The 19,771-nt window shown below is 40.5% G+C and overlaps 1 protein-coding gene across 1 annotated transcript; it reads right to left on the bottom strand.

The window, feature by feature from the left end:
• Window positions 1-11,943: 11,943 nt before the first annotated feature.
• Window positions 11,944-14,768, bottom strand: LOC311107535 (homeobox protein CDX-1-like; the record flags this gene model as incomplete). Its single annotated transcript, XM_084150043.1, has 3 exons — window positions 11,944-12,174; window positions 12,291-12,436; window positions 14,330-14,768. 3 exons carry the CDS (start codon window positions 14,766-14,768, stop codon window positions 11,944-11,946), a joined length of 816 nt encoding a protein of 271 aa, XP_084006169.1.
• Window positions 14,769-19,771: the final 5,003 nt, after the last annotated feature.

The raw sequence follows: 19,771 nt of genomic DNA, 5'->3' as shown, positions 1-19,771 counted from the left end.
TGGGAGCAATTATTAGGAAATGGAAGACATACAAGACCACTGATAATCTCCCTCGATCTGGGGCTCCACGCAAGATCTCACCCCGTTGGGTCAAAATGATCACAAGAACGGTGAGCAAAAATCCCAGAACCACACGGGGGGACCTAGTGAATGACCTGCAGAGAGCTGGGACCAAAGTAACAAAGCCTACCATCAGTAACACACTACGTCGCCAGGGACTCAAATCCTGCAGTGCCAGACGTGTCCCCCTGCTTAAGCCAGTACATGTCCAGGCCCGTCTGAAGTTTGCTAGAGTGCATTTGGATGATCCAGAAGAGGATTGGGAGAATGTCATATGGTCAGATGAAACCAAAATAGAACTTTTTGGTAAAAACTCAACTCGTCGTGTTTGGAGGACAAAGAATGCTGAGTTGCATCCAAAGAACACCATACCTACTGTGAAGCATGGGGGTGGAAACATCATGCTTTGGGGCTGTTTTTCTGCAAAGGGACCAGGACGACTGATCCGTGTAAAGGAAAGAATGAATGGGGCCATGTATCGTGAGATTTTGAGTGAAAACCTCCTTCCATCAGCAAGGGCATTGAAGATGAAACGTGGCTGGGTCTTTCAGCATGACAATGATCCCAAACACACCGCCCGGGCAACGAAGGAGTGGCTTCGTAAGAAGCATTTCAAGGTCCTGGAGTGGCCTAGCCAGTCTCCAGATCTCAACCCCATAGAAAATCTTTGGAGGGAGTTGAAAGTCCGTGTTGCCCAGCGACAGCCCCAAAACATCACTGCTCTAGAGGAGATCTGCATGGAGGAATGGGCCAAAATACCAGCAACAGTGTGTGAAAACCTTGTGAAGACATACAGAAAACGTTTGACCTGTGTCATTGCCAACAAAGGGTATATAACAAAGTATTGAGAAACTTTTGTTATTGACCAAATACTTATTTTCCACCATAATTTGCAAATAAATTCATTAAAAATCCTACAATGTGATTTTCTGGATTTTTTTCTTCTCATTTTGTCTGTCATAGTTGACGTGTACCTATGATGAAAATTGCAGGCCTCTCTTACATTTTTAAGTGGGAGAACTTGCACAATTGGTGGCTGACTAAATACTTTTTTCCCCCACTGTATGTGCCCCACTATGACATACATGTGTATCTGAAATGCAGCTGTAGCTGCGGTAGGCCTACACATAATTTGCGACTACCAACACGCACAGATCAACTCGACAGAATGAGCACCAACCACTAGGCTATCAAAGATTCTTGCAGGCTTCATAGTTTAAAGCTGTAATATGTAACTTTTTCTGCGACCCACCAAATTCACATAGAAATGTGAGTTATAGATATATCATTCTAATTGAAAGCAAGTTTATGAAGCAGTAGATATGTTCTATGTGCGCTATTTCTATTCTTCCCCTTCTTACATTTTCGTTTTTGTGTCTTTTACTTTCAGTTTTGTACACCAGCTTCAAACAGCTGAAAATACAATATTTTGGGTTATGGAAAACATATTTCACAGCGGTTTAGATGGTACAATGATTCTCTACACTATACATGCTTGTTTTGTCACATAAACTGAAATTAGGCGAACTATTACAATTTTAGCAACCAGGAAATGGCAGAGCGATTTATGCACAGTACAGATTTAAACTTAAATAATTAGAACTATAGGCTATATTGCTGTCAAATATGTGAAACTATGCTATCTTCGCATTGAACGTAACCAAGCCGCCACCTCTCCAGGTGCGCAATATTTTCTGTGTGGGAGAGTTTCACACACACACTCTATAGCAAGAGAGCAGGGAGGGGGTGAAAAAGTAGGCTATGTGTCGTTTTCATAGTATTGACATCGGTTTTACAGTAGCCTACCACACAACGACTGTGTAATGGAAATGAATGATAACAGAGTGAACATTTGCCTACTTATTTTAGTAGGCTACACACGGTATTGGTCCTACTAGTGCGACATACAAAATGTAACAAAATGGAGGCCTATCTGAAATGCATCCATATACACACAACTGTCATTTTGCCACAAGAAAGCACGCCATGTTGAACAGAAGCCTCACAAAGACTGGTAGCCCAAGATGCACTAATTAAAACAGCACACACCATAACCATCGATTCAGGACTATGGACAGAAGGCTACCGCCAGTCAGCACGGTGAAAGGATAATGTAAGATGCACTGCCAATTTCAGCACCACCGGAGTGGACAAGCAGGACAACAGGAGCACTGTGCCAGGGTTCACCTCACAGCACAACCAATTAGGCTACATTGGTCATTGTCCCTATACCAATCAAATAATGCAAAGCTAAATATCTATGAATAGAAATTAGACCCGCAAAATGAAGTAATGACATTAAGAATCACAGATACATCTAAAATATGCATTGAAGTAAAAAGCAAAGGCCTAAACTATACATTACATTCAAAAAGGTTACATTAAAAAAGGTTGTAGCTTACCATTTAGACGAGTTGCAGCCTCCTCGATGCTGTGTTGAACCTTATGAGAAGTTTCTGATTACATTCTCCTTCCCAGAGAAGTTTACTTGTCAGGTCCCTCTCAAATGCCAGCTGGCCAAGCTGGGCTTTTCTTTGATGTGTTCAGAGTCTGTGTTCACGGAATATGTTCTTCAGGGTGGAGAACGAATTTTCGCACATTGCTGTAGATGCCCCAAAAATGTTAATCATGTTTCAGTGCCAACAGCACAGTCGATATTGCTGACAAAGGCTTGCTGTATCTTTGAAGAACACTGAGTGGGGTCCATTTGTTGTTGCTGGCTGTGGTTGCGATTTCACTTTGCAAGAATGTGCAAGCCACAACAAACTCTGCTTCCACTGGTTCCGTTTTGGTTAGATTCAACAGGTCGTCAGGTGCTAGTTGCTGGGGTAACGGATGTGCAGGTGCTTGTTGCTGATGTTGCTAGGCCCTGGCTCTTCTCAATCTTGTTGGTCAGCAGGCTTTGTGGGGGGTGGGCATTTGATTCTTGGCTCATCAACCTCGGTGGTCAGGCCTGCAGGCTGGGTGGTGAGCTTGGCATTTCTCTCGACATGGTGGTCCTCAGTTTATTTGCTCTTGGAAGTGCTCAGCCATTTTCGGAGATCCATGCTGATCAGAGCTTAGCCAACTAGCTATAATTATTCAGTGCACCGCTACCAACATTTATTTTTTTTAATATATTTTTTTAGGGGGTAGATCAGCTTTAATATTGCAAATAGATTGTAACTTCCATCAATGTAATTGTCTGCATCAATTCCAATCCCTCATATGTTGTTTTTTTCTCGCAAATATATATATATATATATATATATATATATATATATATATATATATATATATATATATATATATATATATATAAACTAACCCCAATAACTTTACACAACATTAGACACGGACACAAATGATCTGTTTAGCGTGTTAACACACTATTGGTAGTTTGTTGTAACCGAGTATTGGTGCTAAACCGTGTTATTGGAACCTAGCATGCTAGTTAGCTATGGCGTAGGATACGGTGCCCTGGGCGGTTTTCACGGAAGAATACTGTACCAAGTTAGCTAGCTGAATAAACTAAGTTAGAGTCTATTCCTAGAAAACATTGAACCAATGTAGTTTACAACAATTATAATTTCTAAAGTGGAAGTTGGGAGAGTTATATTTGAGTGTTTCAGTGAAACGTAAGTGAGGGAGGCTCCGCTCTCTCACTTTCCCAGATGTTTAGTTAATTTCATTCCGATCTCCTTTGCATTATTGTAGCCTTTTCTGTAGCCTGTCAACTATGTGTCTGTCTATCCCTGTTCTCTCCTCTCTGCACAGGCCATACAAACGCTTCACACCGCGTGGCTGCTGCCACTCTAATCTGGTGGTCCCTGCGTGCACGACCCACGTGGAGTTCCAGGTCTCCGGCAGCCTCTGGAACTGCCGTTCTGCAGCCAACAAGGCAGAGTTAATCTCAGCCTATGCTACCCTCCAGTCCCTCGACTTGGCGCTGACGGAAACATGGATTACCACAGAAAACACTGCTACTCCTACTGCTCTTTCCTCGTCTGATCATGTGTTCTTGCATACCCCGAGAGCATCTGGTCAGCGCGGCGGTGGCACAGGAATCCTCATCTCTCCTAAGTGGACATTCTCTCTTTTCCCCCTGACCCATCTGTCTATCTCCTCATTTGAATTCCATGCTGTCACAGTCACTAGCCCATTCAAGCTTAACATCTTTATCATTTATCGCCCTCCAGGTTCCATTGGAGAGTTCATCAATGAGCTTGACGCCTTGATAAGTTCCTCTTGGATTGCGTCCTACCTGACAGGTCGCTCCTACCAGGTGGCGTGGCGAGAATCTGTCTCCGCACCACGTGCTCTCACCATTGGTGTCCCCCAGGGCTCAGTTCTAGGCCCTCTCCTATTCTCTCTATACACCAAGTCACTTGGCTCTGTCATATCCTCACATGGTCTCTCCTATCATTGCTACGCAGACGACACACAATTAATTTTCTCCTTTCCCCCTTCTGATAACCAGGTGGCGAATCGCATCTCTGCATGTCTGGCAGACATATCAGTGTGGATGTTGGATCACCACCTCAAGCTGAACCTCGGCAAGATGGAGCTGCTCTTCCTCCCGGGGAAGGACTGCCCGCTCCATGATCTCGCCATCACGGTTGACAACTCCATTGTGTCCTCCTCCCAGAGTGCAAAGAACCTTGGCGTCAAAGCGGTGACCCGATCCTGCAGGTTCATGCTCTACAACATTCGCAGAGTACGACCCTACCTTACACAGAAAGCGGCACAGGTCCTAATCCAGGCACTTGTCATCTCCCGTCTAGATTACTGCAATTCGCTGTTTGCTGGGCTCCCTGCCTGTGCCATTAAACCCCTACAACTTATCCAGAACGCTGCAGCCCGTCTGGTGTTCAACCTTCCCATTTTCTCTCATGTCACCCCGCTCCTCCGCTGGCTTCCAGTTGAGGCTCGCATCTACTACAAGACCATGGTGCTTGCCTACGGAGCTGTGAGGGGAATGGCACCTCCTTACCTTCAGGCTCTGATCAGACCCTACACCCAAACGAGGGCACTACATTCATCCACCTCTGGCCTGCTAGCCCACCTACCTCTACGGAAGCACAGTTCCCGCTCAGCCCAGTCAAAGCTATTCGCTGCTCTGGCACCCCAATGGTGGAAACTTGAAACCCCACCTCTTTAAGGAATACCTGGAATAGTGTAAAAGTAATCCTTCTACCCCCCCCCCCCCCCATAAAAAAAAGTGGTTGTCCCACTGGCTATCATAAGTTGAATGCACCAATTTGTAAGTCGCTCTGGATAAGAGCGTCTGCTAAATGACGTAAATGTAAAATGTAAATATACACATACATATACACATACATACATATACACATACATACATATAAATACATATGCATACATATATATATACATATCCTTTAAAAATATATATTTCCCTTTATTACTTTCCAACCCCACCACCCCTTCCCTAATTGGAGTAATCTAGTGAACAACAATGCTTAGGCCTCTACTTCCAGCTTATATATACTATATACATTTTATGGACACAGTCAATTTTACAAATATTCTATTTTGTTTGTTTTTACTCCTGAACTTCCTCTACCCTCAACCTCTCCGATCATTTTCATGATGTCCATCCGGTTTGCTTCTATATGCCATATCTTTCTAACTGTGCTCTTTCACAAAAGCTCTCAACCTATAACCTATATACTTATTATGGACACAGTATGCTTTACATTAGTTATCTTGTTGTTATTAGTTGTTGTTAGTTGTTATTAGTCCCATCCTTCAACTCCATTCAACACCACCCATCTATCTCTTAACACCATCCATATTAGATTTCTATTTGCCATATATTTTTCAACTGTACTGGTAGTATATATATATATATATATATATATATATATATATATATATATATATATATATATATATATATACAGTGGGGAGAACAAGTATTTGATACACTGCCGATTTTGCAGGTTTTCCTACTTACAAAGCATGTAGAGGTCTGTAATTTTTATCATAGGTATACTTCAACTGTGAGAGACGGAATCTAAAACAAAAATCCAGAAAATCACATTGTATGATTTTTAAGTAATTAATTTGCATTTTATTGCATGACATAAGTATTTAATCACCTACCAACCAGTAAGAATTCCGGCTCTCACAGACCTGTTAGTTTTTCTTTAAGAAGCCCTCCTGTTCTCCACTCATTACCTGTATTAACTGCACCTGTTTGAACTCGTTACCTGTATAAAAGACACCTGTCCACACACTCAATCAAACAGACTCCAACCTCTCCACAATGGCCAAGACCAGAGAGCTGTGTAAGGACATCAGGGATAAAATTGTAGACCTGCACAAGGCTGGGATGGGCTACAGGACAATAGGCAAGCAGCTTGGTGAGAAGGCAACAACTGTTGGCGCAATTATTAGAAAATGGAAGAAGTTCAAGATGACGGTCAATCACCCTCGGTCTGGGGCTCCATGCAAGATCTCACCTCGTGGGGCATCAATGATCATGAGGAAGGTGAGGGATCAGTGACCTGAAAAGAGCTGGGACCACAGTCTCAAAGAAAACCATTAGTAACACACTACGCCGTCATGGATTAAAATCCTGCAGCGCACGCAAGGTCCCCCTGCTCAAGCCAGCACATGTCCAGGCCCGTCTGAAGTTTCCCAATGACCATATGGAGGATCCAGAGGAGGAATGGGAGAAGGTAATGTGGTCTGATGAGACAAAAATATTGCTTTTTGGTCTAAACTCCACTCGCCGTGTTTGGAGGAAGAAGAAGGATAAGTACAACCCCAAGAACACCATCCCAACCGTGAAGCATGGAGGTGGAAACATCATTCTTTAGGGATGCTTTTCTGCAAAGGGGACAGGATGACTGCACTGTATTGAGGGGAGGATGGATGGGGCCATGTATCGCGAGATCTTGGCCAACAACCTCCTTCCCTCAGTAAGAGTAAATAATAAAATAATATGCCATTTAGCAGACGCTTTTATCCAAAGCGACTTACAGTCATGCGTGCATACATTTTTGTGTATGGGTGGTCCCGGGGATCGAACCCACTACCTTGGCGTTACAAGCGCCGTGCTCTACCAGCTGAGCTACAGAGGACCACCCATACACAAAAATGTATGCACGCATGACTGTAAGTCGTGCGTGCATACCACCCATACATAAGAGCATTGAAGATGGGTCGTGGCTGGGTCTTCCAGCATGACAACGACCCGAAACACACAGCCAGGGCAACTAAGGAGTGGCTCCGTAAGAAGCATCTCAAGGTCCTGGAGTGGCCTAGCCAGTCTCCAGACCTGAACCCAATAGAAAATCTTTGGAGGGAGCTGAAAGTCCGTATTGCCCAGCGACAACCCCGAAACCTGAAGGATCTGGAAAAGGTCTGTATGGAGGAGTGGGCCAAAATCCCTGCTGCAGTGTGTGCAAACCTGGTCAAGAGCTACAGGAAACGTATGATCTCTGTAATTGCAAACAAAGGTTTCTGTACCAAATATTAAGTTCTGCTTTTCTGATGTATCAAATACTTATGTCATGCAATAAAATGCAAATTAATTACTTAAAAATCATACAATGTGATTTTCTGGATTTTTGTTTTAGATTCCGTCTCTCACAGTTGAAGTGTACCTATGATAAAAATTACAGACCTCTGCATGCTTTGTAAGTAGGAAAACCTGCAAAATCGGCAGTGTATCAAATACTTGTTCCCCCCACTGTATATATATATATATACAGTGCCAGTCAAAAGTTTGGACACACCTACTCATTCAAAGGTTTTTCTTTATTTGTACTATTTTCTACATTGTAGAATAATAGTGAAGACATAAAAACTATGAAATAACATTTATGGAATCATGTAGTAACCAACAAAGTAGCCATCCTTTGCCTTGATGACAGCTTTACACACTCTTGGCATTCTCTCAACCAGCTTCACCTGCAATGCTTTTCCAACAGTCTTGAAGGAGTTCCCACATATGCTGAGCACTTGTTGGCTGCTTTTCCTTCACTCTGCGGTCCAACTCATCCCAAACCATTTCAATTGGGTTGAGGTTGGGTGATTGTGGAGGCCAGGTCATCTGATGCAGCACTCCATCACTCTCCTTCTTGGTCCAATAGCCCTTCTACAGCCTGGAGGTGTGTTGGGTCATTGTAGTGTTAAAAAACAAATGATAGTCCCACTAAGCGCACACCAGATGGGCTGGCGTATCGCTCCAGAATGCTGTGGTAGCCATGCTGGTTAAGTGTGCCTTGAATTCTAAATAAATCACTGGCAGTGTCACCAGCAAAGCACTCCCACAACATCACACCTTCTCCTACATGCTTCATGTGGGAACCACACATGCGGAGATCATCCGTTCACCTACTCTCAGTCTCACAAAGACACAGCGGTTGGAACCAAAAATCTCAAATTTGGACTCATCAGACCAAAGGACAGATTTACACCGGTCTAATGTCCATTGCTCATATTTCGTGGCCCAAGCAAGTCTCTTCTTCTTATTGGTGTCCTTTAGTAGTGGTTTCTTTGCAGCAATTTGACCATGAAGGCCTGATTCATGCAGTCTCCTCTGAACAGTTGATGTTGAGATTTTTCTATTACTTGAACTCTGTGATGCATATATTTGGGCTGCAATCTGAGGTGCAGTTAACTCTAATAAACTTATCCTCTGCAGCAAAGGTAACTCTGGGTCTTCCTTTCCTGTATTGTGGAGTAACTACAATGTTGTTGATCCATCCTCAGTTTTCTCCTATCACAGCCATTAAACTATGTAACTGTTTTAAAGTCACCATTGGCCTCATGGTGAAATCCCTGAGTGGTTTCCTTCCTCTCCAGCAACTGAGTTAGGAAGGACGCCTGTATCGCCCATCTACCAATAGGTGCCCTTTGCGGGGCATTGGAAAACCTCCCTGGTCTTTGTGGTTGAATCTGTGTTTGAAATTCACTGCTCGACTGAGGGACCTTACAGATCATTTTATGTGTGGGGTACAGAGATTAAGTAGTCATTCAAAACTCATGTTAAACACTATTATTGCACACAGAGTGATTCTATGCAACTTATTATGTGACTTGTTAAGCACATTTTTACTTTTGAACTTATTTAGGCTTGCCATAACAAAGGGGTTGAATACTTATTGACTCAAGACATTTCAGCTTTTCATTTTTTATTTATTTGTTAACATTTCTAAAAACATTATTCCACTTTGACATTATGGGGTATTGTGTGTAGGCCAGTGACACAAAATCAACATTTTATCAATTTTAACTTCAGGCTGTAACACAGTTTTGGGGGGAAAAAGTCAAGGGGTGTGAATACTTTCTGAAGGCACTGTATTTAAACAGGGCAAATCAGAGGGGGCACATGCCCCTGTGCCCCCTATGGGCATGACACCTCTGCTACACACTCACATAGTGTTCATAGTGTTTCATGGAAATAGATTAGGCATATGCCCATATTGCCCCTGGGCCATTCCACCAATTTGGTACCTTTTCTTTTTGTCATAAAGAGCACATGTTCAACTTCACAAAAAACAAGAGGTTAAATAAAATATGACTATAGTATGTGCCTATTAACTGCCAAATGAAGTAACAGGGTTGACCATAACAAGGTTGACGATTTCATCTTAAATCAGCCACTAATTGCAACATGGGAGTGGCAATTGAATGTAAGCTTCACAAAACAATTTAATTGTTAAAGGCCCAGTGCACTCAAAAATTTGATTTTCCTGTGTTTTATTTATATTTCCACACTATGAGGTTGGAATAATACTGTGAAATTGTGAAAATTATGATAATGCCATTTTAGTGTAAGAGCTGTTTGAAAAGACTGCCTGGAATTTCAGCCTGTTTTGGTGGGATGGAGTTTTGACCTGCCTGGTGACATCTGTAAGAAAGAGAGTTCCAAACCTCTCTGCCAATAGATGCAGTAAAGAGGTCAATGGAACGCAGACTGTGGGAGATAGAAGTAGGAAAGGACTGCACTGGGCACAGACGTCAATTCAACGTCTATTCCATGTTGTTTCAACTTAATTTCGTTGAAATGACGTGGAAACAACATTGATTCAACCAGTGTGTGCCCATTGGGATGCTGGATTGGTGCACATTCAACAAATCTGATCTAACAAAGTGGATATTCATCAAATATGCCATGATTGATGTATTGTAACAGTTCCACAATGTGGTTACTAAAGTCTGATTTTGATGTATTTGGTTGCTTTCGCTGCATAACATTTAGAAGTAGTCCCTTTTCAGGTTTAGAAGAAGTGACAAATGCTAACTCCCGCTCGTATAAGCTGATAGCATAGCTAGTATAGAGAAATCGGTGGTGGTAGTCAGTCATTTTTAACTGTAATGCAGTTGATTGGTGACGATGACATTAACATGTATTGGGGTTGACATCCATACAAGCATTATACTCAGATTTTTACCTCAACATAGTGTGAGATACACATATAAACAATAGCCTAAATGTGGGCTAATTTTGCTGGGGGGCAATGAGGAGACTCGGGATCTTTCCCCCACAGTATCTTATCCTCCATGCGTTTCCATGGCAATTCCATTGTTTTGGCAGAGTTCCATTGACCTTTTTACTGCATCTATAATAGCTCGTTTTCAGTTTTCCCCTCCCTACTCAGACCACTCCCAAATAGTCCTAGCAAAATTCTTGCATGAGAAATTGCTCTTTGCTAAGAAGCAATTTATGTTTATTTTTGACAATTTTAGAGGCCCATTGCAGCCATTTTTTAAATCTCAATATCAAATAATTTCTGGGTAACAATTAAGTACCTTACTGTGATTGTTTTCAATTAAAATGGTCAAAAAGAAACAAAAATTGCTCCTTAGCAAAGAGCATATTCTCAAGACAGAATTTTTCTAGGACTGTCTGGGAGTGGTCTGAGTGGGGAGGGGAAACCAGCCTGTTTTGGTGGGATGGAGTTTTGGCCTGCCTGGTGACATCACCAGGCTGTAAATTACTTAATAGACCAATAAGAAAGAGAGTTCCAAACCTCTCTGCCAATAACAGATCATCATCAAATATTGCCTTTGACACATGCTGGGCAGTCAGAATTTACTTTAATCCCATCCTTATAGTTTGGAAAACGAAATAGAAGGGTAATAAACAATTTAAGAGCATGTACACTGTAATCGCTTAATGAATTAAGCTCTTGATAAATAATTTGTATGGTTGTGAAATATCAAATATATACATCAACAATAGTGTTTTAGAAAACAGTAGGCCTTTGCACACTCACATTCCTGTAATTTTGCAAAAGTATGCTTTTCCAGTCAATGAAATAAGTAGAAAACGGTATAACGTTATTGTAAAAAACACATTTTATTTACATTTTGAACGTTGCCATCAGACAAACGTTCTACCCGTATCACTCTTAAAACCTGCCTCACTTGTCCCTGTAGAAAAAGGTTAAGGAAGTGTGCTTTGCAATCAAATTGGAGCAGGAAATGCAAAAAGTTTGTCAAACAGAAGCTCCAAATGAATAATATGCATTTTCTGTCCAGTTAAACTTAAAATAAAATGTATTGCCTACCTGATTTCTCATTTTATTAACAAACACTTATACACCTAATCACATATAAAAAAGGATATTGCCTATCTCAATAACTCAGACACAAACAAACAAGTTAAGCATTAAGCCTACATTTCTGAACCATAAGTTGATTTTTGTATGTTTTTATTTTATTATTAGAACTATTCTATAAAATGTATATTTGAAGAGCCTCCAGCATTTCTTTGCAATTATAAATCATCTTGTTTCTCGACTTCTCGTAATCCACAACATGTGCTTCAGGACGTCTGAATAATCCATTGGGAGCCAAGTCTTGCGGAACTGTCCTTTCAGCGTGTCGGAGTGCTCAGTTATGTTGGATGGTCCAAATTCAATTCTACTGAGTGACAGTAACTTGCTGTATGTTCCTAATAGATGGCATGGTGTTCATTCCGGGGGGTGGGTAGAGAGAGCCGTGAATATCCGACGGACTGAGTGAGCCTGGTACCGGCTGAGGACTGACTGAACCGGGGTCACTGTGCACTGATCCTCCGCTGCCATCAGATCCCATTTTCTTTTTGATTAATTTCCTTTCCTTGGCTCTGCGATTTTGAAACCAAATCTTCACCTGTAAATGTAAAAGAAAAATGTGTCAAAATTTGTATTTCGTTTTATATTTGATTCATCATTTAATTTGTCAAGTCTAGGGCCCTAATGCTCTATCATTCATCGGTATAGACCTACCTGTCGTTCTGAAAGGCCAAGGTTCCCTGCAAGTTCTGACTTTCTTCTGATAGTGATGTAACGATTAAAATGGAACTCCTTCTCCAGTTCCAGTCTCTGGTGATCGGTGTAAACCACTCTGTATTTCTCCTTCGTTCTTGTTTTGCCTGAAATTATGAGAAGTTATGAGAATTCAATATGCTTCATAGGCCTAATTTTTAAATAGGTTAGTCACAATGAACATAGAATATGATGCAAAGTAATAATGCAATTTTAATGGTTTTCAAATTATTGATAAATACAGGGGCAATAGGCTATTTAAACTCCGAAGTTCATTCTTGTTTTAAATTCACCTTTAAAGCAGTAATTTTGAGTATTTATAGCAAGTGGGCTTAATACTAGAGAAATAAGATAATCAACAGGTTAATTATCAAAATGCCTATTAAACTTTATGCTTCGTTTATCTAATACATCTCAAAATTTGTATGAAACATCTTTAGGCTCTATCAACTGAAGTGGTGGCTATCATGTTAATCTAGATTGTGTTGCTTTGTTGGTAGATATGCAAATTGCGCAACTGATCTTTTGATCTCACTTTTTGAACAAACTGCAGAACAAAGAGTCTCAGAGATATTACCTAAACTCCATTGATGTGTTAAGAAGCAACACAGGACACTCAAAGGAGTGACAAGGCAATACTATCTCAGACATTTATCTAGCATGGATCAGGTTGCTTTTGTTGATCAATATACTATAAATACATAAACTTTTATCAGGTAGACAATAATATTAGTCGTTTTGAACAACATTGAAACATGTTGATATTCATAGTTATATATATAGGTCATGCTTGATACGTTTGACAAGGCCAGGGATAGCCTCCTATAATTAAATACTTGACAACACGTTTGATAAGCTAGCCTAATAATAAAAATACAAAACAATACATCTAGGCTAAAATATTTTCTGGATATTACAGTGGTTCGTTTTATAGCCAAGTTAATAAGCTATCAAACGACATCTACGAGTTAATTTAGGTTTATGTTACTATAACAGTCTAATTGAGAAATATAGGCCTAAAGTAAAGAGTTATATTTTCTACATATTTAATGTCTAGAGAATTAAGAGATGTTGTGGTTTATTGCCAAGTTATAAAGCTTTGTTTATATTCGTCAAAGACCTTTCTTTATTTGCTGTGAAAAACGTCACCCTTTCCGGCAATAGAACGCGAAGAATGGGAGCCGATGAAGACACTTTGGTGCATATCAAAGTAAAATGAGGTGTTAAACGAGGCCGCAGCCTGAATATGACGGATAACCTCAAAACCTGAGACAATGTAGCAGGAAAAGTAGACCTCACATCTAGTTTACGGGAGTTGAGAAATTAGCATTACAAGTGCGCCTGGCGCCGTTTCTGATCTTGACACCTTCATCGTTTCCTCCATAAGGCTATAGGCCTGTATCAGAAAATAACTAAGATGTTAACGTTTTAATTAATATAATAGTTTATCAGACTAGTATCGCAATTGTAGGCCTACAGTTGCATTGTCAATAATGAATTCGACAAATTCGATCTAGAGCCTATCATTTTCCTCCTTTCGCTTCTGTTTTGAAGTTGCAATTTACAGTTTTCAAAATGTGCCTAATACAAACATTTTACATGCAACTGCGTACTTTTGGTGACATCTAATTTAAAACATGATTAGATAATGTAATGTTAGTGCTTCCTTTTATTCCTTACGAATCTCTCCTAAATTCGACCAAAATGCACTCATTACGCATTATGCATGAGGTTATTCGTTTTTACGGTGAGCTTTATCACTTAAATTATGCAATTATTTTTTATACTGTATCAATTCTCTAAATACTACCTGTTGCACTTGCACAACTTTTATGAGCCAACACCAGCATATTTCACAGCACAAGAGAAAAACACAACAATTTCGTCTCTTCTTAGCAAAATATGAAGATGTAGTTTGGCATGAGTTGATGCTGTGCTCTTGCACGAATGATTTTAACAGTGTCATGCATTTATTGGCTCAAGCTTGTGACCTTACTCACCCGTGGAAGATGATTGTACCGTTTTGCTCATCCACTGGTAAGAAGAATTGCGCCTTTCTCTATCCGGGGAAAGTTGAGCAACAGAAATATTATCTGGAGGTGATTGCAATACTGCTGACCCTGGCGCGTGCATGGGATTATATTCAGGTGAGCAATAGGAAACTTGTCCTGGCGAGGAGTTGTTCATGGGCGTAGGAATAGTGTTAGGAGGCCCCAGACTATAGGCGCCCCAGTCCTCTCTCGGTGCGCCATAAGGAGCTCCCCAAGCCCCCGAAGACTGTGCGTGCGTATCCATGTTTGGCACATGATGGTATCCAGTAAAGTCGGAATATTGTGGCGTGGAAACAAAGTTCTGTGGTGGGATGTTGATGCCCGATCGTCTTACAGGTCCTTGGTGATACATGCTGCCTTCTTTATCCAAAAGGTATCCCACATGCATGATTTGAAAAAAAAAGACAAAAGTGACTTTCAAGTGGACATAGTTGCCCTGCAACTGCGTCAAAAAATGTTAATAACAATCCTCTTGCTGTGGTTCTGTTGTGTGTAGTCCAATGGTGCTCCCCAAAATGAATTGCGAAGTAGTTCCTGACGTGATACTTTCTCACAGGATGTGGCTCTGTTGTCAAGGTGGTGGTGGTGGTAAAGGTATACTAAGGTCTTCCTTCCTGACGTCAGAAGAGTCTTCAAATCCCGAAGATTTGCATTCAAATGACGAGTCAATAATGCTGCCAAACCCACTGTCCTCTAGCGCCTGTTTTACGCATCACCCCAAAAAGAGCAAACTCCACTCCCAACTCTGAAATATTGGCGCCATGAATCAAAATATAATCGCAAAAGTGAATTGCAACAAACAATATGCTTAAATGGATATGCTTCTGAACACGTTAGGCCTTATACATATCTCTCAGGCCAATTTAAGTGTGCTTGCAATATATTTTCTATTTTCAACAATATTTTTTATTTAGGCCTATTAAGTTGCATACATTATTCTTTATTAGAAATAAAGATGTGACAGCCTTGGCCTTATTTTAATACAGGACTATTACTGTGCTATAATAAGCTAGGCTATTTGTAGGCTATTATATTATATAACGTGGCTATTATATAGGCTATTATATAACGTGCAATTGTAGATGTCAATTTCTTGATTGTGTTGATGTCATTCTGTTTTGTGTCAGAGAATAATAAAACAAACAGCATTAAACATTTATTAGACGCTCTTACAGTTAGTGAGTGCATAAAAAAAAAAAATCTCACACTGGCCCCCCGTGGGAATCGAACCCACAACCCTGGCGTTGCAAGCGCCATGCTCTACCAACTGAGCTATGTGGTCCTCTGTAGCTCAATTGCTAGAGCATGGCACTTGTAACGCCAGGGTAGTGGGTTCGATCCCCGGGACCACCCATACGTAAAAATGTATGGGCACATGACTGTAAGTCGCTTTGGATAAAAGCGTCTGCTAAATTGCATATTATTATACCAACTGAGCTACACGGGGCTATTTACACGGGGCTATTTACAGCAGGGATCATCAACTAGATTCAGCCACAGGCCTATTTTTTTCTTAAGCAGATGGTTAGGGGGCCAGAACAAAATTACATTTACATTTACATTTTAGTCATTTAGCAGACGCTCTTATCCAGAGCGACTTATATGATGACATATATAATAATATAATGCATGGGAATACTTGGGAACAGATTTCTAAAATTAAAATAACTTGGAGCTGATCTCCTGGTGTTTTTAGAGTCCAAAAATGAAAATTCTAACAAAAAAAAACCATTTTTTTTTTTTTATGCTCTGAAAACTTGGTGGGACAAATAAAACCACCCGCGGGCCAAACCCTCATTTACAGTTCAGGTGATGGTCCAACACAACCGCCACACTCTCCTTTACTTTGGTTGAATAATGTATTTGGGGCTAAACCTGCTAATATGGGAAGGCAACGTCTCCCATGTCCCCAGACACGTTTCACGCTTTCGGAAGCTGATCGTATTTGTTAAAGATATTCACTTGCAAAATAGGTAGAAAGTATGATGAGACTTTCTCCTGTAGCAAGGCGAACTTTTCACATTCCTTTTAGTTCGCACTTCGACACTTCAAGGTCGCACTTCACAGCTAATTCCGGTTTAACCTATGACACCCGCTCAACGACAATGTGGTCTTACGCCCGTGCGTGCCAATATATTAGGCATGATCTTAGTTGTTATCCGTCCCTATTTTACATAAGAGATGGCATAATAAGTCTAAAATCAATTGCAATATCTATCGTAAAACAATCCAAACGAATCGAAGTACAATTGTCTAACATAAGCCTAGTCTCAGGCCTACTATTAACACATGTACTTTACTAGGCCTACAAATAGGCCTATTTATTTATTTTAAAGCATTTGATGTTTTTATATATGACTGATAATAGTTTTTTCACAACAGACAGTTGGAGTCAGACAGTTGGAGTCATCTAGTGTCAAATAAACCCAAAGGAGATAAAGGTTGACCTCCAGTGTGCTTTTTTGTGTGTTAAAGGTAGGAAACAGATATTGAACAGGAGACATGTTTTCCTTTTTGGGTGGGTGGGAAAGGTGATCAAGAAGCCATGACCATGCCAGTGCCTTGCAATGCAAATATTTGGTTTATGTAAAAAAAATCAGAGGACATATGCTACAGATAGAGAGATCTGTCCATTTGGGTCTACTGCATTTACAGGAATTTTATTTCATATTTCAAAGTGAAGTATGGCTTCTGAATCTCATTGACCATACACTAAATAGGCAAAAAACTCGAAACAAAGTAAAGCCACATTGACACAGGTCAGGTGCCTTGACTGACTGTAACCAAAAAATTGCTTATTTCCCCAGGCTCTGGTGGAAGGATATTTGAGCTGAGATAATTGACAGCCACTGCTCCCTTGTGGATGGACACAGAACTCCAGTTAGTGGCCTACCAGAGGTTAAATCCAGCCCTAACAACTGCCAGGTAGTCTCCTCAAGAGGGCACCATCTACCAGGGAATGAGATACTGTGCACCCTATAGTATGTTTGGCAATTTGTGCATAAAACACTGATGCCTTCAGCAAAGGCACTTACAGAGCCATTGACAGTTCTGAAGTGCTGAGTGTATATTACAATACAAGCTGAATTGCTTTACAGTTGGCCTATGTGGTGTACAAGTTATTCCAGTGCAGAATAGCAAACAGAATCTTCATTAAATAAATCTACATATATGTTTTTTCCCCTACTGAAACCAACTCATCAGCTGATATCCCTCTGTATGGACCTTGATAAGTGCATTCTATAGGTTTGTACAATGTGTAATTACAGGAGGTGTCAGAGTTACTTCTATATTATTGGGCCACTGGATTGTACATTTATGTAAGGAGTTTAGTTATAAATACATGTACATATAAAATGTATGCAATGGTGTTTATTGACATACTACACTGACACATAACATACACTCACACACACATGCATATTGACGCCACACACACACGCACGCACACACGCACGCACACACGCACACACACACACGCACACACACTCATACATAGAAACACTTTCACACTCTTCACATACACTGCTGCTACTCTGTTTATTATATATCCTGATTGCCTAGTCACTTTTACCCCTACCTACATGTACATACTGTATTACCTCAATTACCTTAACTACCTTGTACCCCTGCACATTGACTCGGTACTGGTACTCCTTGTATATAGCCTCGTTGTTGTTCTTTTCTGCAGTGTACTTTGTGCTGCGTCCTGTGACTGCATTACTTCTTGTCAGTGACTGCCCTCTGGTGATGACAGAGTGAACCCCTTTTTGCACATTTGATTCTTCTCTCTTTGTAAACTCAAAATCACTATGGCAATTAAACACAAAATATATAGTAATGTGGTCTCAAAATAATAATTCCATAGGTCCAATAGATTCATATTAAAGTATGTTTCTGCTTCCATAACTCGAACCATCACAATATTGACCAGAAATTATTCTAAAGGCAGTGACATGAGGTTGGAGAAGCACAAGTTTTTTGTTGGTTGCATAAGTCCAGAGATGTTGAGATGAACCACAGGACTTCACTGCAGGATAAGTGCTAAAACATGACCTTGTGACCTTGTGACCTAGTAATTCTATAGATGCTGCTCTGACTGACCCATATGTCACTGATAGAGCAAGAGACACTGGTTCTCAGTTTGTTGATTGGATGTAACATCTTCACATGCACTCTCAAGTTCAAACCGGATGCTTGTTGAAGCCCAACTCAGGTTAAAGTATTTCAATCATTTTCTTCAGGGGATAACAGGAAAGGGTGTTTGCTAGCTTGTTGAAACAGCCCAGTGTGTTATCATAAGATTTACAATAAACATTTTGTGTGTCTACAGGACAGGAGATGTCTTTTTTAAAGAAGTAAAGGATTTTCAGAGAGGAAACGTGTGCAGGAAACTTCAAGCTGAAGACATCCCTCTCAGAGCACAATGTACTTACTGTATGTGTATAAACAGCTGCACTTCCACTAACTCATGTCCTAGTCACCCATAGATTGATTAAACTTAATGTACACTGTTTTAAGTGAGAGAAACAACTTATTCACAGGCTGTAGTCATCATGTAAAACAAGCTACTGACAAATGTGGTAAATAATAGTTTTACAAGTATTGAATTCCATCAAATAGCTTTGTCTAAATACTAGGCCATTGTTGCTCAGGATAGAATGAGCTGGATATGACAAAATGACAACAAGCTAAAGGGAATGCAGAAAAACAGAGCATGATATGCATGTGTTCTACAAATGTACTGTAGAGCATGCTCATTTCAAGACTGAATGCTCTTAAAAATAAACTAAAACAAAGATCCCATTCTATTTAGGTTCCTTTCCATTCATGTGTTGTGCATTAGAGAGATGAGATGGACATAGTTCAATTAGGATTCTACTTTTTTTTTTTCAAAAAGCAGATTAATATAGACAAATATGAGTACAGATTGGTACAGTTCATGGTACATGGTAAAATAAGTGAAAATATATAAGGTGGTAAATTAACATAACAGAAATCATAAAACATTTCCAGCCAGAGATAATCATTATTATAAACAAAAAGAGCAGGGGGGGGGGGGCTTTATTTCATGGTCCTCTGTAGCTCAGCTGGTAGAGCACGGCGCTTGTAACGCCAGGGTAGTGGGTTCGATCCCCGGGACCACCCATACACAAAAATGTATGCACGCATGACTGTAAATCGCTTTGGATAAAAGCGTCTGCTAAATGGCATATTAATAGTCCCATTATTGGGCTCCAACTTTTAATAAATGTAGGGCTTTATAATCTAAGTGAATGTGTTATTTCTTCCGTCTCATTCAGTTCCCAAACCTTTTGCAGCCACGAGTTATACGTTGGGGGGGGTTGGGTTTTAACCAATTCATTGTAATGGCTTTTAATGGCGGCTGTG

Source organism: Coregonus lavaretus (assembly GCF_964263955.1).
Source record: "Coregonus lavaretus genome assembly, chromosome: 32".
NCBI classification, from domain to species: domain Eukaryota; kingdom Metazoa; phylum Chordata; class Actinopteri; order Salmoniformes; family Salmonidae; genus Coregonus; species Coregonus lavaretus.
Note: the sequence above shows the minus strand (reverse complement) of the source record. Positions and strands in the feature narration are given on the sequence as shown.